At 49.5% G+C, this 25790-nt stretch overlaps 1 protein-coding gene and 1 pseudogene across 1 annotated transcript in view; both read left to right on the forward strand.

Moving 5' to 3' along the window:
- The first annotated feature begins 2539 nt into the window (after positions 1-2539).
- Positions 2540-4079, forward strand: LOC101051074 (ADP-ribosylation factor 1 pseudogene; annotated as a pseudogene).
- A 3756-nt stretch (positions 4080-7835) lies between these two features.
- The window catches only part of TRAP1 (TNF receptor associated protein 1), a 57871-nt gene continuing 39916 nt past the window's right edge, over positions 7836-25790 (forward strand). Inside the window, exon 1 of the mRNA XM_039477838.2 lies at positions 7836-7968. Within this exon, the coding sequence (XP_039333772.2) occupies positions 7881-7968 (88 nt within the window). The 5' untranslated portion in view covers positions 7836-7880. The remainder of the gene's footprint in view (positions 7969-25790) is intronic.

A 25790-nucleotide genomic window follows, 5' to 3' on the forward strand; every position in this document is an offset into this window, starting at 1 on the left:
GTGGCGCGTGCCTGTAATCCCAGCTACTCAGGAGGCTGAGGCAGGAGAATTGCCTGAACCCAGGAAGCGGAGGTTGCGGTGAGCCGAGATCGCGCCATGGCACTCCAGCCTGGGTAACAAGAGCGAAACTCCGTCTCAAAAAAAAAAAACAAAACAAAACAACTTGCTTTGAGCACTGCATGGTGAAATAAGCTACTGTGTGTGTTTTTTTTTTTGGGGGGGGGTGTTTTGTTTTGTTTGTTTGTTTTCGAAATGTTTCACCATGTTGGTCAGGCTGGTCTCGAACCCCTGGCCTTATGTGATCCACCTGCCTCGGCCTCTCAAAGTGCTCGGATTACAGGCGTGAGCCACCGCGCCTGGCTGCTACTGTTTTTAAAAAAGAAAAACACCTTTCATTGCCAGGTATGGTGGCGAGTGCCTGTAGTCCCAGTCACCCAGGAGGCTGAGGTGGGAGGATCACTTGAGCCTAGGAGTTCTGGGCTGTAGTGTGCTATGCCAGTCGGGTGTCCGCACTAAGTTCGGCATCAATATGGTGACCTCCCAGGATCAGGGGACCACCAGGTTGCCTAAGGAGGGGTGAACCGGCCCAGGTCAGAAACAGCAGGTCAAAATTCCTGTGCTGATCAGTAGTGGGATCGCACCTGTGAATAGCCACTCTACTCCAGCCTGGGCAACATAGTGAGACCCTGTCTCTAAAAAAAAAAAAAGAAAAAAACACCTTTCATTGAGACGATTGCACATTGGTGGCCATTTTGCTACCAAGAAGTTCTTAGGCCAGGACAGTGTGTGCCAGGAAGCAGAAGCTGTGGCCACAGTGCTGTAACAGATGTGCAGTGGCATGTAGGCATGAGAAGAACGTCTGTTCATCTCAGACCATGAAGACATTGAAGACATTGCACCCTCATGGATATAAGGATGTTTTGGGTTAATTTCACCTGCATTACTTGTATACATTTGATAATAAATAGAGGTGGGGAAACACAGGTCCCTGATAAGATACTGAAGAAATTTAAGTGAATATAATGCTCAGACTAGCAAAATAGACTCTCAGGAGCTTTGATGAGTAAATGAGAATGCTCTGCAGTTGACCTAAATTGTGCATAAAATGGTGCTTTTGACACGCTCACATCTTTTCATAGAGGCTTTACTAGAAATTTTTTGTCTAGGATACCACTGTTAACTCACCAGACAGAAAAGTTCAGTGGGAGCTAACATCTATAAAACACCTCTATCAAGAAAGGATTGCATGGGCCGGGTGCGGTGGCTCACGCCTGTAATCCCAGCACTTTGGGAGGCCGAGGCAGGTGGATCACGAGGTCAAGAGATCGAGACCATCCTGGTCAACATGGTGAAACCCCGTCTCTACTAAAAATACAAAAAAGTAGCTGGGCATGGTGGCACATGCCTGTAATCCGAGCTACTCAGGAGGCTGAGGCAGGAGAATTGCCTGAACCCAGGAGGCGGAGGTTGCGGTGAGCCGAGATCGCGCCATTGCACTCCAGGCTGGGTAACGAGCGAAACTCCGTCTCAAAAAAAAAAAAAAAAAAAAGAGACACATCAAGGCATCAAGACCATCCTGGTCAACATGGTGAAACCCCGTCTCTACTAAAAATACAAAAAATTAGCTGGGCATGGTGGTGCGGCCTGTAGTCCTAGCTACTTGAGAGGCTGAGGCAGGAGAATTGCTTGAACCCAGGAGGCAGAGGTTGCAGTGAGCCGAGATCGCGCCATTGCACTCTAGCCTGGGTAACAAGAGCGAAACTCCATCCCAAAAAAAAAAAAAAGCCAAGCTGGGAGGATTGCTTTGGGCCAGAAGTTGGAGACCAGCCTGGGTACATGGCAAGACCCCTGCCTCTACACACATCAGAAAATTTTGTTTTTGAATAACAGTTTCACTCTGTTGCCCAGGCTGAAGTGCTGTGGTGTGATCTCAGCTCACTGAAGCCTCCACCTCCTGGGTTCAAGCAATTCTTCTGCCTCAGCCTCCTGAGTAGCTGGGATTATGGGCACCCATCACCAGGCCTGGCTACATATTTTATTTTTAGTAGAGATAAGGTTTCAACAAGTTGCCGAGGCTGATCTCACACTCCTGACCTCAAGTGATCCTCCTGCCTTGGCCTTCCAAAGTGCTGGGATTACGGGCATAAGCCACCACGCCCGGCCTACAAAATTTTTTAAAATAGTTAGCCAGGCATGATGGCACACACTTGGAGTCCCAGCTATGGAAGAGAGTGAGGCATGAGGATCACTTGAGCCCAGTAGGTCGAGGCTGCAGTGAGCTACGATTATACCACTGCACTGCAGCCTGGACAACAGAGCAAGACACTGTCTCTTTTTTTTTTTTTTTTTTGAGACGGAGTTCCGCTCTCGTTACCCAGGCGGGAGTGCAATGGCGCGATCTCGGCTCACCGCAACCTCTGCCTCCTGGGTTCAGGCAATTCTCCTGCCTCAGCCTCTTAAGTAGCTGGGATTACAGGCACGCGCCACCATGCCCAGTTAAGACACTGTCTCTTAAGAAAGAAAAGGGGTGAGAGTGAAACCAACGCCTGGCTCGGAGCAGCAGTCGCTGAGGTGTCTGTCCCTGGCCAGTGTCCTGCCACCTGTCCATAAGCATGGGGAACATCTTTGCCAACCTCTTCAAGGGCCTTCTTGGCAAAAAGGAAATGCGCATCCTCATGGTGGGCCTGGATGCTGCGGGGAAGACCACGATCCTGTACAAGCTAAAGCTACGTGAGATCGAGACCACCACTCCCGCCATAGGCTTCAATGTGGAAACCGTGTAGTACAAGAACATCAGCTTCACTGTGTGGGACGTGGGTGGCCAGGACAAGATCCTGCCTCTGTGGTGCTACTACTTCCAGAGCACACAAGGCCTGATCTTCGTGGTGGACAGCAATGACAGAGTGCAGGAACGAGGCCCGTGAGGAGCTCATGAGGATGCTGGCTGAGGACGAGCTCTGGGATGCTGTCCTCCTGGTGTTGGCCAACAAGCAGGACCTCCCCAACGCCATGAATGCGGCCGAGATCACAGACAAGCTGGGGCTGCACTCCCTACGCCACAGGAACTGGTACATTCAGGCCACCTGCGCCACCGGCAGCGACAGGCTCTATGAAGGACTGGACTGGCTGTCCCATCAGCTCTGGAACCAGAAGTGAATGCGACCCCCCTCCTTCTCACTCCTCTCACCCTCTGCTTTACTCTCATGTGGCAAACGTGCGGCTCGTGGTGTGAGTGCCAGAAGCTGCCTCCATGGTTTGGTCACCGTGTGCATTGCACTGTGCGGTGAATGTGGCAGATGCAGCCTGTGGCCAGACTTTTTATTTAATGTAAATAGTGTTTGTTTCCCATGAGGCAGTTTCTGGTACTCCTATGCAGTATTACTCAGCTTTTTTTTTTTTTATCATAAAAAGAAAAGTCAACTCACTCTTCAGTGCTGAGAGGGGATGTAGGCCTGTGGGCATCTGGCCTGCAAGAGTTGCTGCCTTGGGAGAGCTGGCACGCTCTTGGCTTTAGAGCTGTGTTGAAATCGATTTTGGTGGTTGGTTTTTAACCCAAACTCAGTGCATTTTTTTAAATAGTTAAAAATCTAAGTCGAGAACACTTGAACACACAGAAGGGAGACCCTGCCTAGCGCAGATTTGCAGTTATGGCCTGGATGCCGGTCGCCAGCCTGGCTATTCCCTTTGGGAACATGAGGCCGGTGGCTCGGCAGACCGAGATCAGTTCTGCATGGTCACAATAGAGACCCCCGCAACTCGCTTGTCCTTGGGTCACCCTGCATTCCATAGGCATGTGCTTGTCCCTGTGCCCACGTGGTTCCCGGGGGCCAGGCTGGGAGCCCACAGCCGCCCCACTCTCCCACAGGCGGCCCCACCCACTTTCAGGCAGCTTATGGGAGACAGGGCCCCACCTGTCCCTCGGTCAGCATGTGGCCAGAGTAAGTCCGTCGTCCCCAGTCCTCGCGCGTGCTTGCTCACTTTGGCAGGATGTCTGGGGCCTCACCAGCAGGAGCGCATGCAAGCTGGGCAGGCGGTCCACCTAGACCAGGTGTCCCCAAACTACGGCCCGCGGGCCGCATGCGGCCCCCTGAGGCCATTTATCCGGCCCTCTGCCGCACTTCAGGAAGGCGCACCTCTTTCACTGGTGGTCAGTGAGAGGAGCACAGTATGTGGCAGCCCTCCAACGGTCTGAGGGACAGTGAACTGGCCCCCTGTGTAAAAAGTTTGGGGATGTCTGACCTAGACCCACAGCCTCTTGGGAGCACCCCACCTCCATGTGTGACGTAGCTTTCTTTCCCTCAGCCTGCAAGGGTCCAATTTGCCATCAAAAAAGACAACCTCTACTTTTTTGAAACTGGAGCTGTTAAATTTATCTTGGGGAAACCTCAGAACTGGTCTATTTGGTGTCATGGAACCTCTTACTGCTTTCAATACGTGATTAGTAATCAACTGTTTTATATACTTGTTTTCAGTTTTCATTTTGACAAACAAGCACTGTAATTATAGCTATTAGAATAAAATCTCTTTAACTATTTTTAAAAAGAAAGAAAGAAAGAAAAGGCCAGGCACAGTGGCTCACGCCTGTAATCCCAGCACTTCAGGAGGCCAAGGCAGGCGGATCACGAGGTAAGGAGTTCGAGACCAGCCTGGCCAATATAGTGAAAGCCTGTCTCTACTAAAAACACAAAAATTAGCCAGGCGTGGTGGCTCAAGCCTGTAATCCCAGCACTTTGGGAGGCTGAGGCGGGTGGATCACAAGGTCAAGAGATCGAGACCATCCTGGTCAACATGGTGAAACCCCATCTCTACTAGAAAATACAAAACATTAGCTGGGCATGGTGGCGTGTGCCTGTAATCCCAGCTACTCAGGAGGCTGAGGCAGGAGAATTGCCTGAACCCAGGAGGCGGAGGTTGCGGTGAGCCGAGATCGCGCCATTGCACTCCAACCTGGGTAACAAAAGTGAAACTCCATCTCAAAAAAACAAGAAATGTTGACAGCCCTCATGCTGGGCACCCCTAGTGTCCACAGTGCCAAGCTCCTAGTGTGGGTGACACTGATCCATCCCCACCCAATGCATTCGAGGTACCTGAGTTTTATCAGGCTTGATGGGCAGGCTTTATCATCTCTGATCTGGAATCCCTATGGCTCCAGACCAGCAGCAAGAAAGACTTTTTGGCTGGACGTAGTGGCTCACGCCTGTAATCCTAGTACTTTGGGAGGCTGAGGTGGGTGGATCACGAGGTCAGGAGTTTGAGACCAGTGAAACACCACCTCTACTAAATATACAAAAATTAGCCTGATGTGGTGGCAGATGCCTGTAATCCCAGCTACGTGGGAGGCAGAGGAAGGAGAATTGCTCGAACCCAGGAAGCAGAGGTAGTGCTGAGCTGGGATCATGCCACTGGACTCCAACCTGAGTGACAGAGCAAGACTCTGTCTCAAAAAAAAAAAAAAAAAGAAAAAAAAAAGACACTTTTTGGCCAGGCACAGTGGCTCACAGTGGCTCACACATATAAACCCACCACTTTGGGAGGCCGAGGTGGGCAGATCACTTGAGGTCAGGAGTTCGAGACCAGCCTGGTCAACATGGTAAAACCCTACCTCTACTAAAAATACAAAAATTAGCTGGTCATGGTGGCACATGCCTGTAGTCCCAGCTATGCAGGTGGCCGAGGTGGGAGAATCGCTTGAACCCAGGAGGCAGAGGTTGCAGTGAGCTGAGACTACGCCAGTGTACTCCAGCCCTCCAGCCTGGGTGACAGAGTGAGACCCTTTCTCAAAAAAAAAAAAAAAAAATGGAGGTGGCACCCAGTCAGTGGCAGCCTCAGATCCTCTCCAACAGGATGGGAGTCTCAGCAGAGCCAAGGCTGAAAAACACCAGGGGCAGCCAACAGCCCCCCTGCAGTGGGCTTGAAACCCAAAGTTACCTGGAAGGAGCTCCGTGACCATGTTGCTTGTCCCAGGGAACAAACAGGTGCCGGGAGATGTCCTTCCTGTTCAGTTCACTTGTGACAAATGCAGACTGTGCGGGAAGAGGAAATCAAGTCATGCTTTGCCCCACACCCTAGCATCCCCGACCCACCACCCAGGTGAGGTGGAACATGTTTCTGCCATCCTTCACATTTCATGAGCTGCAGGGTTGAGGCTGTGGAGGCCAGTGTGGCACTCACCATGAAGAAGTGATGGGGCTAATAGAAATGACGGTCAACTGTCCCCTTCACCCCGTGCTTGCCGGAGTTGGCACCTTCAAGGCCAGACATCAGGGAAGAAACCAGATGGTCTGCATTTCCACCTGCCCGAAATCCTTTTTCTTTTTCCGTCCTCCATCCATGCCCCAAGGACCAGTGTGAAAACCTGGACTGAGGGGCCCTCTCTACACCCAAGGGGACCCTGGGATGTGGCAGGCACTGCTTAGAACACCAATCACCTGCAATCCAGGCCCACAGCACCCAGAAGGAGCAGTCTTGAGGTGGCAAGGTGGCAGGGACAGAGCCACCAGGCAGCCACACCAGCAGGGAGGAGGCCTTGCCCAGCTGCGTGAGTGGCCTGTGCAATTCCTCTGGACACATAAGGCTGAGCTGTAGTTTCACTCTCTAGTCTCTCAGGCCAAACTAGTCCTAACTCATCTTCTTTCTCTTGCTCTGCTGCCCAGCCTGGAGTGCAGTGGCACAATACCCACTCACTGCAACCTCTGCCTTCTGGGTTCAAGTGATTCTCCTGCCTCAGCCTCCCGACTAGCTGGGATTACAGGAATGCGCCACCCCACCTGGCTAATTTTTTTGTATTTTAGTAGAGAGATGGTTTCACCGTGTTGCCCAGGCTGGCTGCAAACTCCTGAGCTCAGGCAATCCGCCTGCCTTGGCCTCCCGAAGTGCTGGGATTACAGGCGTGAGCCACTGTGCCTGGCCTAATTTTTGTATTTCTTTCTCTTTTTTTTTTTTTTGAGACAGAGTTTTGCTCTTGTTACCCAAGATGGAGTGCGATGGCGCGATCTCGGCTCACCGCAACCTCCGCCTCCTGGGTTCAGGCAATTCTTCTGCCTCAGCCTCCTGAGTAGCTGGGATTACAGGCACGCGCCACCATGCCCAGCTAATTTTTTGTATATTTAGTAGAGACGAGGTTTCACCATGTTGACCAGGATGGTCTCGATCTCTCGACCTCATGATCCACCCGCCTCGGCCTCCCAAAGTGCTGGGATTACAGGCGTGAGTCACCGCGCCCGGCCCTAATTTTTGTATTTCTAGTAGAGATAAGGTTTTGCCATGTTGGTCAGGCTAGTCTCGAACTCCTGACCTTAAGTGATAAACCCAACTCAGCCTCCTAAAGTGCTGAGATTACAGGCATGAGCCACCGCACCTGGCCACCTTTCCAGGTCTTTTTCTGATCCTGAAAAGATTAGCTGAGGGTCTAGGAACTTTTAAGGGTTTGAATAGAAACCATTCTTGAGGCCTAGAAGGACATGAAGCGGCTTAGAAGGATGGTCGGGATTCACAAACGCCGCAGAGACGTGAACTGCTTCTTCCCCAGCGCCGCCTCCACACCCTCGCGTGGGTACTGACATACACCCCGTTCCAGGGATGCGCTCTGCAAGGCGCAGCCGACCAGCGTGGGCCGGGGACAGCGGGTCACCTCTCCCGGCTCTGCGTACAGGGACCGTCGCCCTTGACAACGCCACCGAAGGTCACGAAGGTCCCGCCCGCAGGCCCGACTGTGAGCGCCGTAACCACCCAGGCACCCCAGCAGGCAGCGGTCCGGGCAGCCCGGCGCCCGCCGTGACGTCACCTTACTGCGCCGAAAGACGGCCCCGTCCCGCTCGGCTCCGCCCCGTCCCTTCCGGTCGCGTCCCGCGTAACTGCGCGCGGCGCTCTGGGAGGACGACATGGCGCGCGAGCTGCGGGCGATGCTGCTGTGGGGCAGCCGACTGCGGCCTCTGCTGCGGGCGCCGGCGCTGGCGGCCGCCCCGGGAGGTGAGGGCGGCCTGGCTGGACGGGCGTCGGGCGGGCCGGGCCGCAGAGACGGCAGGGGAGTTCCTCTTAGGTGCTCCGGGGCGCGAGGCGCCGGCACCTGCTTGATGGGCGTGTGAGGTCCCGCGAGGCCAAACGCTGCCGGAGCGTTTCCTTTCGCTCCACTTCTTGCCAGCTCCGGCCGGACATGCTTTTCCTCGGCTGGACTCCCCTCACCACTGGCCCCTCGGAGCCCTGAAGGAGGCCGGGGTTTGGGCGGTCGCGGGGTCGGGCGGAGCGGCCACGGGGTCGTTCCTCCTGGAGCTTCAGGTCCAGTCAGGTCTGGCACGAGCAGGTGGAGCCGCTGCGGAGCACAGAGTCTTGGCGGGTGCCTTTCGCGGGGAACAGACTTACTCGGGTGATCGTTTGAATTCCCTGGATCGTGCTTAACTCCTCAAAGCCCCCCGATAGCGCACAGACCATTTGTTAATTCGTCGATTGGACGCACCTGTGAGCACTCGCTGAGTGCCCGGCGCCGTGCAGGTTCTGGGGACGCCACAGTGAACAAAACCAGCAGCGGTCACCTGGGTTCCCAGAACCGGTGGACTCGGGGTGGTTGACGCAGGTGTGTCCTCGGGGCCTGGAATTGATGGATGTGCCAATACGTATTTGTAAAAAGAAAAGAGGATGACCCTAACCTCTACTCTCACACTCCCCATTCGGAAGTAACAACAGTGAATGTTTTGGCATTCCTTCTGGGTTGTGCACACTTTACACACATGTAAATATAAATGTATCCGTATAACTATTTTTCTCTAAATAGCCTAAACCATGTATGCATTGTGCTACAGAAAATTTTAACGCGGCCGGGCGCGGTGGCTCACGCCTATAATCCCAGCACTTGGGAGGCCGAGGCGGGTGGATCACGAGGTCAAGAGATCGAGACCATCCTGGTCAACATGGTGAAACCCCGTCTCTACTAAAATAATAATAATAATAATAATAATACAAAAAATTAGCTGGGCATGGCGGTGCGTGCCTGTAATCCCAGCTACTCAGGAGGTTGAGGCAGGAGAATTGCTTGAACCCAGGAGGCGGAGGTTGCGGTGAGCCGAGATCGCGCCATTGCACTCCAGCCTGGGCAACAAGAGCGAAACTCCGTCTCAAAAAAAAAAAAAAAAAAAGAAAAAAGAAAAGAAAAGAAAATCTTAACGCTCTTGGCATTCTTTCCACATCTTTTCATGTCAGTGTACACAGGTCCAGGGGCTTTCCCGTGACCACACAGTATTCTGTATGATGGACGTGTCATTTGCTTTAAACATTGTCTTATTAATGGAGGCAATAAAGATTATTTCAGGTTTTAATTTTTATTACGGTGCTGCATAGGATGGGTGAGTACTTACATGTTTGGGTGCGGTATTTCTTTAGCTTTATATAAAGGTTTAGAATTGATGTTTCAAAGGCTATGCATTTTTGAAACTTTAGCAGATATTGCCAAATTGTCCAAAAAGGCCTTATCAATTTATATCCCCATTAGCAGGCATCAAGATTGCCTATTCCAAAGGTATTTTCTTCAGCGATTAATGTTATGTCTTTTCAAAACCAATCGTCTGTAAAAGGTACCTTGTGGCCTGGTACCGTCGTAGCTTACGCCTGTACAACTGTAATCTAAGCACTTTGGTAGGCCAGGGTGGGCGGATCACAAGGTCAGGAGTTCGAGGCCAGCCTGGCCAACACAGTGACACCCGGTCCCTACTAAAAATACAAAAATTAGCCAGGCATGGTGGCATGTGCTTGTAGTCCCAGCTATGCTAGAGGCTGAGGCTGGAGAATCACTTGAACCTGGGAGGCAGAGGTTGCTGTGAGCCAAAATGGAGCTGCTGCACTCCAGCCTGAGCAACAGAGGGAGACTTAATCTTGTTTAATTTTTGTTTTTTAAAGACCGAGTCTGCCTGGGTCGCCCAGGCTGAAGTGCAGTGTTGTGATCCCGGCTCAGAGCGATAGAGCTAGACTCCATGTCAACAACAGAAACAATAATATTACTTCAGAAAGTGATGCTGTTGCTCTCTTCTAGTACTGTCGTCTGATCAATTTGTTATTTATTTTTCTTGTCTTTATGAGGTGGGGGTTTCACCATGTTGGTCAGGCTGGTCTCAAACTCCTGACCTCAAGTGATCTGCCCGCCTCAGCCTCTGCAGAGTGCTGGGATTACAGATGTGCGCCACTGTGCCTGGCCAACTGTCCTACTAATTTGGTTCTTGTTTCTTTTGTAGCTAACTCAGGATTTTTTCCCCCTTGGAGGTTAAGATTTTTTATCTTTGTCATTTGTGGTCTCAGATGTTCACAGGTGTTTCTGATTCATGCTTTGTATCATGCACTGTCAATTCCATTTGGAAGATATGTCAGTTTTCAGCCCAGGAGGATTTTAATTCTCTTTATCTCTTTTTATTTATTTAGAGACGGAATTTTGCTCTTGTTGCCTAGGCTGGAGTACAATGGTGTGATAAGGGCTCACTGCAACCTCCACCTCCCACGTTCAAGTGATCCTTCTGCCTCAGCCTCCTGAGTAGCTGGGATTACAGGCGCATGCCACCATGTCTGGCTAATTTTTGTATTTTTAGTAGAGAGGGAGTTTCTCCGTGTTGGTCAGTCTGGTCTCGAACTCTTGACCTCCCGACGTCAGGTGATTCACCCGCCTCTGAAATTGCTGGGATTGCTGAACCACCACGCCCTGCCTTGTTTATCTCTTTTTCTTTTTTTTTTTTTTGAGACAGAGTGTCGCTCTTGTTACCCAGGCTGAAGTGCAATGGCACGATCTCGGCTCACCGCAACCTCCGTCTCCTGGGTTCAAGCAATTCTCCTGCCTCAGCCTCCTGAGTAGCTGGGACTACAGGCACACGCCACCATGCCCAGCTAATTTTTTGTATTTTTAGTAGAGACGGGGTTTCACCACGTTGACCAGGATGGTCTCGATTTCCCGACCTCATGATCCACCCGCCTTGGCCTCCCAAAGTGCTGGGATTACAGGTTTGAGCCACCGCGCCCGGCCTATCTCTTTTTCTTAATTGTCTCTGTCCTCTCCTCCTCCAACTTCTGGTGCAGTGGTTCAAGCATTCCTCTGCTTCAGTTTAATATACAGAACCTGTTCTTGGCAGCCTTCTCGTTGTAGATGCCTTTTTTACTGTTGTCACCTGTGTGGGTGAATGTGAAGGCAAATTGTTTGGATTGATTGAAGTGGTGAGTAAATTTAGCTAAGAAAATGTCTTGTGCAATAGAGGAGGAAGAATGGTTTAGGCAGATCCCCCCATGCAGAAAATCTGGACTTCTTGAAATTTTTTTGTTTTGTTTTTTTGAGGCTGAGTTTTGCTTTTGTTGCCCAGGCTGGAGTGCAATAGTGTAATCTCTGCTCACTGCAGCCTCTGCCTCCCAGTTTCAAGCGATTCTCCTGCTTCATCTTCAGTAGCTGGGATTACAGGCAGGTGCCATCACGCCCTGCTAATTTTTTTTTTTTTTTTTTTTTTTTGAGACGGAGTTTCACTCTTGTTACCCAGGCTGGAGTGCAATGGCGCGATCTCGGCTCACCGCAACCTCTGACTCCTGGGTTCAGGCAGTTCTCCTGCCTCAGCCTCCTGAGTAGCTAGGATTACAGGCACACACCACCATGCCCAGCTAATTTTTTGTATTTTTAGTAGAGACGGGGTTTCACCATGTTAACCAGGATGGTCTCGATCTCTTGACCTTGTGATCCACTGGCCTCGGCCTCCCAAAGTGTTGGGATTACAGGCATGAGCCACCACGCCCGGCCAATTTTGTATTTTTAGTAGAGACAGGGTTTCTCCATGTTGGTCAGGCTGGTCTCAGACTCCCAACCTCAGTTGATTGCTTGCCTTAGCCTCCCAAAGTGCTGGGATTATAGGTATGAGCCACTGTGACAGGGAAAATATTTTTTCTCTTGGGAAAGTGTTTCCAGGTTCTAGCATGTGCCTGGCTTCACATGTCTGTGGAATCCTCTCGCCCATGCTGTACTGCGTCAGTCACCCATGAGCTCAGGCACTTAACCTTTAAGATCTCACTGACCCGATGCTGCCAGCCTAGTCACTTGCCCTCAGAATATCTTTTTTTTTTTTTTTTTTTTTTTGAGACAGAGTTTCACTCTTGTTGCCCAGACTGGAGTGCAATGGCGCGATCTCAGCTCACTGCAACCTCCGCCTCCCGGGTTCAGGCAATTCTCCTGCCTCAGCCTCTTGAGTAGCTGGGATTACAGGCACGCGCCACCATGCCCAGCTAATTTTTTTTGTATTTTTAGTAGAGACGGGGTTTCACCATGTTGACCAGGATGGTCTCGATCTCTCGACCTCGTGATCCACCCGCCTCGGCCTCCCAAAGTGCTGGGATTACAGGCTTGAGCCACCGCGCCCGGCCTAGAATATCTTATTTATTTATTTATTTATTAGAGATGGAGTCCCTTCTGTTGCCCAGGCTGGAGTGTAGTCGTGCAATCTCAGCTCACTGCAACCTCCACCTCCTGGGTTCAAGTGATTCTCCTCCCTCAGCCTCCTCAGTAGCTGGGATTACAGGTGTGTACCACCATGCCCGGCTAATTTATTGTATTTTTAGTAGAAACGGGGTTTCACCATGTTAGCCAGGCTGGTCTGGAATTTCTGACCCCAGGTAATTTGCCTGCCTAAGCCTGCTGAATTGCTGGGATTACAGGTGTGAGCCACCGTGCCCGGCCCACCCTCGTAATATCTGTGATGGGTGGGCTGGGATCTCTACCTGTGGACTTTATATATTTTTTATTTTTACTCATAACTTAGTTTATTTAACAAATAGATTTCCAGTGTCCCCTGAGTCTTAAACTGTGACCCTGCTGTCTGGGGTCATAGGTGACTGCTAGGCAGTGTACCAGGGTCATCTTGGTGGCCTGGGCAGCACATTAGAGAGCACAGAAACAGGCACTGCTTGCACTAGGGTAAGTTTCACAGATGAGGGTCTGTTTGGGCCAAGCCTGGAAGGCTGTTTTCACTGGAGGGGAGGCAGCAGCATTCCATGTCTGGAAAACTGCAGGTATAAGGGTAAGGAGATGCCTGTGAATAATTGGTTTGACAAGAGACTTGCAGGAGTCATGGTGAATGAGGCTAGCAGTTGTGTCTTTTCTGTCAGATACAAGCTTGTGGGTAGCAGCCTCGGCCTGCAATCGTCTGGACAGTCACAGAGCTGGACCTGGGCCTGATGTTTGGGGAGCCCAGCCACCTGGCCTGTTAGATCCACACACTGTAAACCACCATGAGACCTTTTCTTTGCAGCTTCACCTGTCAGAAGTGTCATATGTGCCAGTAGACGGATGAGGCTGCCTCCCAAAGGAGAAAGAAGACCTGGAAAGATCAAGAGCAGACGCGGTCTCCCAGAGCGAACGTGATTGTGTGTTCAGACAGATAGGGTGATGGATTGGTCATTTTTTTTTTTTTTTTTTTTTTTTTTGAGAAGGAGTTTCGCTCTTGTTACCCAGGCTGGAGTGCAATGGCGCGATCTCGGCTCACCGCAACCTCTGCCTCCTGGGTTCAGGCAATTCTCCTGCCTCAGCCTCCTGAGGAGCTGGGATTACAGGCACGTGCCACCATGCCCAGCTAATTTTTTGTATTTTTAGTAGAGACGGGGTTTCACCATGTTGACCAGGTTGGTCTCGATCTCTCGACCTTGTGATCCACCCGCCTCGGCCTCCCAAAGTGCTGGGACTACAGGCTTGAGCCACCGCGCCCGGCCTTGGATTGGTCATTTTTCGTTACCAGGTGGCTGCCACAGTCGCTGAGGACGCCAAGCCCAGTCTCCTGGTCCTGCCAGATGCTCTTGTTTTCGTGATATTGCCAGGACAGGACTTTCAGGCAGCCACGATAGGACTGGTTGGTGCAGGCATTAAGATCTTAGGCCTTTTTGTTCTCCGTAAGCTGGAGTCTTTGCTATAATTTCCTGTCTTGGAAATCAGAGTTGTAAGAGTAGGTCCACTGCCAGCACTGAGAAGGTCAGGAGAGCTGGTTTCCTCAGTTTGCTGAGGGCACAAGCAGTAGCAGGTTTGTTTCATCTTCCAAAAAGAGCCTCACCTGGCCTGCTACTGCAGGGGCACCTGCCTCGCTGCCACTCCCCTTCAGGACTTCATTTTGTTGACTTGTTTTGCCTCCTCCCTCTGCTCTCCCATTATTTGGAGCCTGTGCTGTTTGATTTTCCATATCTGGTGCGCTGCACCCTTCAGGAGAATTCAGGTGAATTTCCGGTGCTCCCAAGCTGCTCTTTTCAGGGTGGAGGGGAGTAGTGATTGTTGGTGAGATGCTGCCCTCTCTGTGAAACAGCTCTTTATGTTGCTGAGATGACACTAGAAGTGTAGTGTCCATGACACCTTGGCCCTCTGAGTAAGCCGTGGTGCCGGGGCTTAGATGGCAGAGGATGGCGAGGCTCAGCTGCCCAATACCACCAGGAGGACCTTCAGCTTGGTTAGAACCAAGGGGGCTGAGTTAGCTGACTGTCTGAAAAAGAACACATCAGGCCGGTCTCAGTGGCTCTCACCTGTAATCCCAGCACTTTGGGAGGCTGAGGTGGGTGGATCACCTCAGGACAGGAGTTTGTGACCAGCCTAGCCAATGTGGTGAAACCCCATCTGTACTAAAAATACAAAAAAGATTAGGGTGGTGGCAGGCGCCTGTAATCCCAGCTACTCGGGAGGCGGGGGCAGGAGAATTGCTTGAACCTGGGAGGTGGAGGTTGGAGGTTACAGTGAGCTGAGATTGTGCCACTGCACTACAGTCTGGGTGACAGAGCAATGGTGCCTCAAAAAAAGTATGTATAAGATTAATTTTGAGGTAGCTAAATTAAATGCCATATTAAAAAAGAGCAGGAGGCTATACAGCAATGCTGCTGAGAACAAGATAGAAGGGCATGGGTCCTTCTAATGTAGCTGTGTGTGTCAGGTTAGTGATACATGCCCTGAAGGAGAAATTAAGACAGTACATTGCGCTGTTCACACTCGCCAGTATTGCAGTGTTTTTCAGGCAGTGGAATGTTCAAGCGAATTTTCCATGACTTTTAAACCGAAACGTTTGCTTTTAACCATTATACGAAGAAGTCTTTCTAAAAGACTTCACCATGAGATGGACTGTAACTGAACCCTTTGATGTTTTCAGGGTCATTATTGTGGCTGTTAAGTTTTGGTCTTCTGTTTTAATACATAGACTCCGGCAGGGCCATTGAAATGTGAAGAATCCTTCGTGTATAAAGTGTCCCCACATCAAAACTGCATTGTGAGTGTTGATATTTTTGGCCTCTCTTACTGTGGGTTTAATTCGTAGGCCTGTGTGGGGCGGTGTCTCCTTTCCCAGTTTTCAGATGTGGCTGGGAAACTTGTTAGCATTAAATTGTTAAAAAGAGAGAGAAGAATTTCACGTGGGTACCAATAATCTTCCCTGACCAAAGCTTATCATGAGGGCTTCAGGCCCATAATTTGACAGTTCCGAAGTGCCCTTTCCCTTTTTGTTATTTCTCTTAGTGTTCGAGGAGTTAGGTTTCCTGGTTAATGAAGTATCTGTATATCATAGTAGAGAACAATTAGACCAGGTTCTGGAACACAGGAAGCCTCAAGAAACGTAAGTGTTGAGAATGACACAACTAACAACTCAGACATTTGTGAAGGAATACAGGTCTTTCTGTCCAGAACAGTGATGTGCTTAAGAATCTTCTTGCCAGGTACAGTGGCTCACGCCTGTAATCCCAGCACTTTGAGAGGCTGAGGCAGGCGGATCACCTGAGGTCTGAAGTTTGAGACGAGCCTGACCAACACGGAGAAACCCCATCTCTACTAAAAATACAAAATTAGCCCGGTCTGGTGGCACATCCCTGTAATCACAGCTACTGGGGAGGCTGAGGCAGGAGAATTGCTTGAACTCAGGAGGTAGAGGTTGTGGTGAGCCAAGATTGTGCCATTGCACTCAAGCCTGGGCAATGAGTGCAAAACTCCATCTCAAAAAAAAAAAAAAAAAAAAAAATCTAATTAGAGAACTTCATAAAAAAACTGGAGAAATGAAACTGTCACAGTTGACTTGCTGAAAGCAGAGAATTTCGTGGTGATGAGCGTGGAACGGTGGTAAAGTAATGGAAGGTGTCGTGGGGAAAGGCTAGAGGCTGCGTCCTATGGTTTTCCATGTAGTATTTCTATTTTGTGAGAGACTGTTATTTCTGCTCTTTACTCTCTGGAAGGAACCTTACAGATTTGTAAACTTTGTAAACTCATAGTTCCTTTTACAGAATCCAAAGCTTTAATTAAACTTAGAAATCGGCTGAAATGTATACTAGATGAGTGATTTTCTTTTTTTTTTTTTTTTTTTGAGATGGAGTTTCACTCTTGTTGCCCAGACTGGAGTGCAATGGCACGATCTCGGCTCACCGCAACCTCCGCCTCCTGGGTTCAGGCAATTCTTCTGCCTCAGCCTCCTGAGTAGCTGGGATTACAGGCACGCGCTACCATGCCCAGCTAATTTTTTGTATTTTGAGTAGAGATGGGGTTTCACCCCATCTTGAGCCACCGCGCCCGGCTTAGATTAGTGATTTTCAAGCCTTTTGTCCATTAAACATCCCCACAAGAGATGCACTTCATGTTAAGATCTGGCGTACAAGGCCGGGCACGGTGGCTCAAGCCTGTAATCCCAGCACTTTGGGAGGCCGAGGCGGGTGGATCACGAGGTCAGGAGATCGAGACCATCCTGGTCAACATGGTGAAACCCCGTCTCTACTCAAAATACAAAAAATTAGCTGGGCATGGTGGCGCGTTTCTGTAATCCCAGCTACTCAGGAGGCTGAGGCAGGAGAATTGCTTGAACCCAGGAGGCGGAGGAAGCCGAGATTGCGCCATTGCACTCCAGCCTGGGTAAAACCTGTCTTAAAAAAAAAAAAAAAAAAAGGCCGGGCGCAGTGGCTCAAGCCTGTAATCCCAGCACTTTGGGAGGCCGAGGCGGGTGGATCACGAGGTCAAGAGATCATCGAGACCATCCTGGTCAACATGGTGAAACCCCGTCTCTACTCAAAATACAAAAAATTAGCTGGGCATGGTGGCGCGTGCCTGTAATCCCAGCTACTCAGGAGGCTGAGGCAGGAGAATTGCCTGAACCCAGGAGGCGGAGGTTGCGGTGAGCCAAGATCGCGCCATTGCACTCCAGCCTGGGTAACAAAAGTGAAGCTCCATCTCAAACAAAACAAAACAAAACAGAATTTTTCTCAGAAAAAAAGAAAAAGTCAGCTTCAACTCTAATACCTTTTTTTTCTTGAGACAGGGTCTCCCACTGTCACTCAGGCTGGAGTGCAGTGTCATGGTCATAGTTCACTGCAGCCTTGACTTCCTGGGCTCAAGAGATCCTCTTACTCGGCCTCCTGTGTAGCTGGAAGTACAGGCATGTGCCACCACACTTGGCTAATTTTTTTGTAGAGATAAGGTCTTCCTATGTTGCTCAGGCTGGTCTCAAACTCCTTGAAGCAATCCCCCCGCCCCACCGCCTTGGCCTCCCAAAGTGCTAGAATCATAGGTATGAGCCACTGTACCCGGCCTCCTAGTCTTCATCACTGCCCAAATCTGTCTGTGAAGTCAGAAGTCCCGAGCAGGGTGGCCCACTCTATCCGCTGAAGAACTCCACCGCCAGCTCCTGGTCTCCTGCGGCCCCTTGAACATGCCAGCCCACTCCTGCTGGAGCCCTGGCTCCCGCCATTCCCTCTGATGCAAACTCTTCCGTGGTCCCTGGCGTGGCCTCCTCCTCCTCCTTTGCCAAGGCTTTGCTTACAGGCCACCTTCCCTGTGAGGCCTCCCTAGACCATCGCCTTCTGCTGTGCCTGTGACTTCAAAACCCAGCATTTTCCTTCTTTCCTTTGCTTTATGAACTGACATTGCCGTGCACTGTGCAAATGTACCAGGGTTAATCCTCTTTTTTTCCCATAATGCTAGAGTCAGAGCAGGCCCTTAATAAACATACAGTGGGCCGGGGCGTGGTGGCTCACGTCTGTAATTCCAGCATTTTCGGACGCCAAAGCAGGCAGATCACGAGGTCAGGAGATCAAGACCATCCTGCTAATATGGTGAAACCCCGTCTCTACTAAAAAATACAAAAAATTAGCTGGGCGTGGTGGTGCGTGCCTGTAATCCCAGCTACTCAGGAGGCTGAGGCAGGAGAATTGCCTGAACCCAGGAGGCGGAGGTTGCGGTGAGCCGAGATCGCGCCATTGCACTCCAGCCTGGGTAACAAGAGCGAAACTCCGTCTCAAAAAATAAAAAAAAGTACAAAAAATGGTGGCTCACGCCTATAATCCCCACACTTTCAGAGGCTGAGGCAGGCAGATCACGAGATCGAGATCATCCTGGCTAATATGGTGAAACCCTGTCTCTACTAAAAATACAAATTAGCTGGTGTGGTGGCACATGCTTGTAGTCCCAGCTACTCAGGTGGCTCAGGCAGGAGGATCACGTGAACCTGGGAGGTGGAGGCTGCAGTGAGCCGAGATCACGCCACTGCACTCCAGCCTGGGCAACAGAGCAAGACTCTGTCAAAAAAAAAATAACAAATACGTAAATAAACATATGGTGAATCCTCTCAGAAGGTATGGCAAGGAAACACCAAGAGTTTTTCAGATCATGGGCCAAAATCTGTGACCCAATTGTGATGTAACCAATTCAGTGGATTAAACTAGAATTTTTTTTTAGAAAATGAAAAGTAACAGAATGCACTGCATAATAAAGTATTTAATAAATTATTTAAGCTTAATGTGTATATGCATGCACATATTTGCATATGTCTAGTTGTACGACAGATCTTTTTTTTTTTTTTTTTTTTTTTTTGAGACGGAGTTTCACTCTTGTTACCCAGGCTGGAGTGCAATGGCGCGATCTCGGCTCACCGCAACCTCCGCCTCCTGGGTTCAGGCAATTCTCCTGCCTCAGCCTCCTGAGTAGCTGGGATTACAGGCGTGCTCCACCATGCCCAGCTAATTTTTTGTATTTTGAGTAGAGACGGGGTTTCACCATGTTGACCAGGATGGTCTCGATGATCTCTTGACCTCGTGATCCACCCGCCTCGGCCTCCCAAAGTGCTGGGATTACAGGCTTGAGCCACCATGCCCGGCCAATTTTTTTTTTTTTTTTTAAGACAGGTTTTACTCCCAAAGTGCTGGGATTGCAGGCGTGAGCCACCATGCCTGGTTCCTTTTTTAATTTTTTTTAAGACAGGGTTTCACTGCACGGGCTAGAGTGCAGTGGTGTGATCTCGGCTCACTGCAGCCTTTACCTCCTGGGCTCAGGTGATTCTTCTGCCTCAAGTACCCCAAGTAGCTGAGTCTACAGGTGTGTGCCACCATGCCCAGCTAAGTTTTCCTATTTTTGATAGACGGGGTTTCACCAGTTGCCCAGGCTGGTGTTAAACTCCTAGGCTTAAGCGATCTGCCTGCCTCAGCCTCCAGTGCAGTGGTGGGATCTCAGCTCAGTGCAACATCAGCCTCCCTGGTCCCAGATAATTGCTGAGGTAGCAGTTATCCTACCTCAGCCTTCCAAGTAGCTGGGGCTACAGGCACAAGGCACCATGCCCAGCCAATTTTTGTATGTTTTACTAGAGACGATGTTTCATCATGTTGGCCAGTCTGGTCTTAAACTCCTGACCTTGTGATCCGCCCACCTCGGCCTCTCAAAGTGCTGGGATTACAGGTGTGAGCTACCATGCCTGGCAACCAGGCCACATTCTTTAAAATAATCTCCCTCTTGAAAAAAATGAGAGACTTTTCTTAAAAACAAAAAACAAACAAACAAAAAAACTCCTTCTCAGGTCTATGGGGCAGCACAGAGGCTCCTACTGGCTCTCACCGTGTACCTCGTACATGTTTGCCTTGAGCTTTGGACCTTGTCTGTGTTTGTGCCTCAGGCCTCTTCCCTCTATATTTACTGGGTCCACTTTGCCAGGTCATTGGGTCCTAGCGCCTCAGGGGCCTCCAGATGGAATTCCTCATCCCGTGTGCCGTATCAGCCTTCAAATTGCCTCAGTATTAACATCAAGAAGAACATTGGCACTCTTGTGACAGGCTCATGTTGTTTTATTCCCCCTGAGATGGAGTCTTGCTATGTCGCCCTGGCTGGGATTACAGTCACGCGCCACCATGCCTGGCTAATTTTTGTATTTTTAGTAGAGACGGGGTTTCACCGTGTTGGCCAGGCAGGTCTTGAACTCCTGACCTCGTGATTTACCTGCTTCTGCCTCCCAAAGTGCTGCGATTTGAGGCGTGAGCCATAGCGTCCGGCCCAGTGTCAGATTTTTTATAACTTAATATCTCTTTTGAATAAATAAATAGGGTTTGGTTAAAAAGCCAAAACCATATAAACAGGTAAACCTTCCGAATCCTTGCTGCTACTCAGAGCCCCTCTGCTGCCTTTATAATCACTGTTAGTTGCCTGTGGGTCCTATCAGTATTTGTACGAGTGTAACAAATGCAGATGGACATCTTCCTTCAAGGATGCACCCGTCTCTGTTCTTACTCACTTCACAGCTCGTGGAGAAGTTGGTGAGTTCGTAATATGGTTTGCTCCTTCGGTTTCTGTAGCCACTGTGAAATACCATTCATATTGTTTGCCCCAGGTGTTTCTTGTGGACTGACTGGCTTTCTTATTTTTATTTTTTGGTGGCAGTGGGGGTCAGGGTCTTACTCTGTCTGCCACAGTAGAATGCAGTGGCACAATCTCTGCTCACTACAACCTCCGTCTCCTAGGTTTAAGCGATTCTTCTGCCTCAGCCTCCCAAGTAGCTAGGACTACAGGTGCCTGCCACCATCTATGCCTGGCTAATTTTTTTTTTTTTTTGAGATGGAGTTTTGCTCTTGTTACCCAGGCTGGAGTGCAATGGGGCGATCTCGGCTCACTGCAGCCTCCGCCTCCTGGGTTCAGGCAATTCTCCTGCCTCAGCCTCCTGAGTAGCTGTGATTACAGGCTCACGCCACCATGCCCAGCTAATTTTTTGTATTTTTAGTAGAGACCGGGTTTCACCATGTTGACCAGGATGGTCTCGATCCCTTGTCCTCGTGATCCACCCGCCTCTGCCTCCCAAAGTGCTGGGATTACAGGCTTGAGCCACTGCGCCCGGCCTTAATTTTTATATTTTTACAAAATTTAGAGATGGGGTTTTATGATGTTGGCCAGCCTGGTCTCGAACTGTTGACTTCAAGGTGATCCACCTGCCTCGGTCTCCCAAAGTGTTGGGATTATAGTTGTGAACCACTGCTCCCGGGCAATATAAAAAATATATAAATTTTTTTCTTAAAAAAAATTTTTTTTTCTTTTCTAAGGTGGGTTTTCACCATGATGGCCAGGCTGGTCTTGAATTTCTGACTTCAAGTGATCCACCCACCTTGGCCTCCCGAAGTACTAGGATTACAGGCGTGAGCCACCGCGCCCAGCAAAAATTTTTTAAATGGGTAGCATGAAAAGTAAATGCCGTGAATTCATAGGAAGAGATTATTGTGAACTTCAGGGACCAGGGAGGCCTTAATGTGAGAGAAGACCTGCCGCCAGGTCTTGAAGCAACTCAGATGGGAAGGAAGAGTGTGGTTGCAGAGTGGAGAAGCAGCATGGGCACTGGCAGTGGTGGGTGTGGATATGGGGGTGGAATGGGAGGAGTGTGTGGTGTCGCATTCATGGGCACTGGCAATAGTGGGTAGGTATGTGGGGGGTGGAAAGGGAGGGATGTGTAGTGTCACATTCAAACTCTCAGTGCTTCCCTTTTTTTTTTTTTTTTTTTTTTTTTGAGACGGAGTTTCGCTCTTGTTACCCAGGCTGGAGTGCAATGGCGCGATCTCGGCTCACCGCAACCTCCACCTCCTGGGTTCAAGCAATTCTTCTGCCTCAGCCTCCTAAGTAGCTGGGACTACAGGTGTACGCCACCATGCCCAGCTAATTTTTGTATTTTTAGTAGAGATGGAGTTTGACCATGTTGACCAGGATGGTCTAGATCTCTTGACCTCGTGATCCACCCACCTCGGCCTCCCAAAGTGCTGGGATTACAGACGTGAGCCACCACGCCCGGCAGTGCTTCCCATTTTGTGTGACCCCAAACCACCAGACAGTTTAGGACCTTGTAGCCTGACATTGAGGTTTGTGGTTTTTCCTCTAGGGTGTAGGAGAAATGTGAAGACGGAAACTGTGCAGATAGTGTGTTTGGTATCTGGTTTTGGCAGATTTATTCCTCTAGTGGTTTATTGATTTTTTTTTTTTTTTTTTTTTGAGACGGAGTTTCGCTCTTGTTACCCAGGCTGGAGTGCAATGGCACGATCTCGGCTCACCGCAACCTCCGCCTCCTGGGTTCAGGCAATTCTCCTGCCTCAGCCTCCTGAGTAGCTGGGATTACAGGCACGCACCACCATGCCCAGCTAATTTTTTGTATTTTTAGTAGAGATGGAGTTTCACCATGTTGACTAGGATGGTCTCGATCTCTTGACCTCGTGATCCACCCTCCTCGGCCTCCCAAAGTGCTGGGATTACAGGCTTGAGCCACCGCGCCCGGCCTTTTTTTTTTTTTTTTTTTTTTTTTTTTTAATTTTTAATTTTTTTTTTTTTGAGACAGGCTCTGGCTCCATCTCCTAGGCTGAAGTGCAGTGGTGTGATCTTGGCTAACTGCAACCTCTGTCCTGCAGGCTCAAGGGATCCTCCCGAGTAGCTGGGACTACAGACACACACCACCACACCTGGCTGTTTTTTGTAGAGGTGGGGTTTTGCTGTGTTGCCCAGGGTGGTCTCAGACTTCTGAGCTGAAGTAACCCTCCTGCTTTGGCCTCCCTAAGTGCTGTGATTACAGGCATGAGCCACTGCACCGACCTAGTTGTTAAAAGTTGTGGAAAGTTTGAGTAACGTGAAATCAAATCTGCTTTTAACAATGCTGTCAATTAATGTAATCTCGGAATTATACAAAGTCTTGAAGTTCTGGTTGGAAATATAGATTGCTTATTTTTTCTTTTTCCCAGCTATGAGGACTTGTATATACTCCTCCCATCATGGACATTATATTAAATCTTTTCAGAAATATTCTGTGTATTAAATGGGGAAAAACCAAAAAGACTAGAAAATAAAACATGGGGAAATCATGTTTAATTTTGGAATGGGAAGGACTTTTATAAACAAAAGAGCAGTTTCCTTAATATATAAAAAGCTCTTGACCGGGTACGGTGGCTCAAGCCTGTAATCCCAGCACTTTGGGAGGTCGAGGCGGGTGGATCACGAGGTCAAGAGATCGAGACCATCCTGGTCAACATGGTGAAACCCTGTCTTTACTCAAAATACAAAAAATTAGCTGGGCATGGTGGCGCGTGCCTGTAATCCCAGCTACTCAGGAGGCTGAGGCAGGAGAATTGCCTGAACCCAGGAGGCGGAGGTTGCGGTGAGCCGAGATCGTGCCATTGCACTCCAGCCTGGGTAACAAGAGCAAAACTCGGTCTCAAAAAAAAAAGCTCTTCCAAATCAATAAGATTTAATATGTAATAGAAAAATCATCAGAGGATACCAACAGTCCATTAACAAAAGGAAATTAGGAAATATTTTAAAATACGGGAAAATACTCAGTTTTGCTTATAATAGAAGTGTAAGTAGAAACTACAGTGGAAATTTTATCTGCCCAGTAGGCCAAGGTCCAAGAGTTTCATCTCAACCCTGGCTTGGTAAGAGTGTGGGATGATACACACTTTAGTGTATTGCTGTGAGAAGATAAATTGATAGAGTCTCTTTGGAGTGTGACTTGGCAGTATCTACCACAACTTAAAATACATAACCTTAGGGTGGGTGTGGTGGCTCATGCTCTAATCCCAGCACTTTGGGAGGCAGAGGAGTTTGAGACCAGCCTGGGCAACATTGTGAATCCCTGTCTCTACAGAAAACACATGAGCCTATAGTCTTAGCTGCTTGGAAGGCTGAGGTGGGAGGATCACTTGAACCCGGGAGGTTGAGGCTGCAGTTAGTCAGGATCACTTTACTGCACTTAAGCCTGGGCAACAGTGAGACCCTGTCTCAAAAACAAAGCAAAACAGAACATAATCTTGGGTTGGGTGCGGTGGTTCACACCTGTAGTCTCAGCACTTTGGAAGCCCGAGATGGGCAGATTGCTTCAGCTCAGGAGTTCAAGACTAGCCTGGGCAAGATAACAAGATTCCATCTCTACAAAACATTTTTAGTAATTAGCCAGGCATGACCTGGGAGGCCAAGGTCACTTTGGGAGGCCAAGGCAGGCAGATCCCTTCAGGTTAGAAGTTTGAGACCAGCCTGGCCAACATGGTGAAACCTTCCCTCTACTGAAAATATAAATATTAGCCAGTAGTAGTATCGTGCGCCTAATCCCAGTTACTTGGGAGGCTGAGGCAGGAGAATTGCTTGAAGCCAGGAGGCAGAGGCTGCAGTGAGCTGAGGTTGCACCACTGCACTCCAGGCTGGGCAACAGAGCAAGACTCCATTTCAAAAAAAAAAATTAGGCATGATATTATATGCCTGTAGTCCCAGCTACTCAGGAGGCTGAGGTGGGAGGATCACCTGAGCCCGGGAAGGTCAAGGCTGTAGTGAGCTGTTGTGATTCAGCCTGGGCAACAGAGTGAGACCCTGTCTCAAAATAGTAGTAGTAATTTATACCTGCCACAGTTATTACTGTGGTGTTTCCTGACGGTGTGCTTTCTGTTTTCCGCCATTCCTTGTATTTATCCATTGGAATTCTGCTGTGATGAAGAGCTGCCCCTTCTCTGTTTAAGTGTGCACTGATGTTTGCTTGATTTGCTGGGTCACAGTTTACAGTCCGTTACTGTCGTTATTTCGCCACTGAGATCGTCCTAGATCCGGCCACTAGGAGCGCTTCCGGCTGGACTGTGTGTCCTCCTGACACACCCCGTCCTTCTGCACACTGCAGGGTGTCCCAGGCTCCTCTTGTGTGTTCCACAGGGTTCTCTTGTTGCTGTTTTTGGAGAGAGGTATTCATAAACCAAAATCTGGCTGCCAATAGGTTGACCAACTGTCCTAGTTTGTCAGGTCAAAGGCTTTCTTTGGGACATGGGACTTTAGAGTGCTGAAACTGGAGCAGCTTTTGGACTTTGCTCTCCATAGCCTATGTTGTGGGGGGGTCATTGTGCCTGGGCACTGTCACACATCAGTGGATAGAGCTGGGAAAATGCATGTGTGTACACGCTCCGGTATTGGTTTCTGCATCCAGAGTCTGTACTCATGGGAAAAGTTGTGAGTCTACTGATGCCTGCGCTTCCAGTGCAGCACTTTAGGGTTTAGCCCTGCCCGCTTCTGTGTTAGTGGCATTCCTTCAGCCATGAGGACCCCAACTTGGTAGTGGCAGTGAGCCTGTCTGCTTGATCTTGATACATGCGTACATCAGGCTGAGACCTGCTGACCACACGCTGGATACATCTCCTGCCTGAGCCCAGTGACGGTGCACTGTCCTCCGAGATTAATTTTACAGTAAGAGCCAAGGTGCCATTTTCTGAAGTCTCTTAGGTTAGTTCTTTCAGAGTGATGGTGTCATCATCACAGCTATGCATATTGCTGTTTGTGTCTCATTTTGTTCCTGTGCACCCCAATTTGTTTTCATGGTTTATATTTCATTTTTTTTTTTGACAGAGTCTCACTCTGTCGCCCAGGCTGGAGTACAGTGGCACGATCTCAGCTCACTGCAACTCTGCCTTCTGGGTTCAGGCGATCCTCCCACCTCAGCCTCTTGAGTAGCTGATACTGCAAGTGCACCACCATGTCCAGCTAATTAATGGTTTGTTTTCTGGTTATGAGAAACATGAGCATGGTTCTAAGAGACATACGA

The sequence above is a fragment of the Saimiri boliviensis genome, chromosome 12, assembly GCF_048565385.1.
Source record: "Saimiri boliviensis isolate mSaiBol1 chromosome 12, mSaiBol1.pri, whole genome shotgun sequence".
Classification (NCBI taxonomy): domain Eukaryota; kingdom Metazoa; phylum Chordata; class Mammalia; order Primates; family Cebidae; genus Saimiri; species Saimiri boliviensis.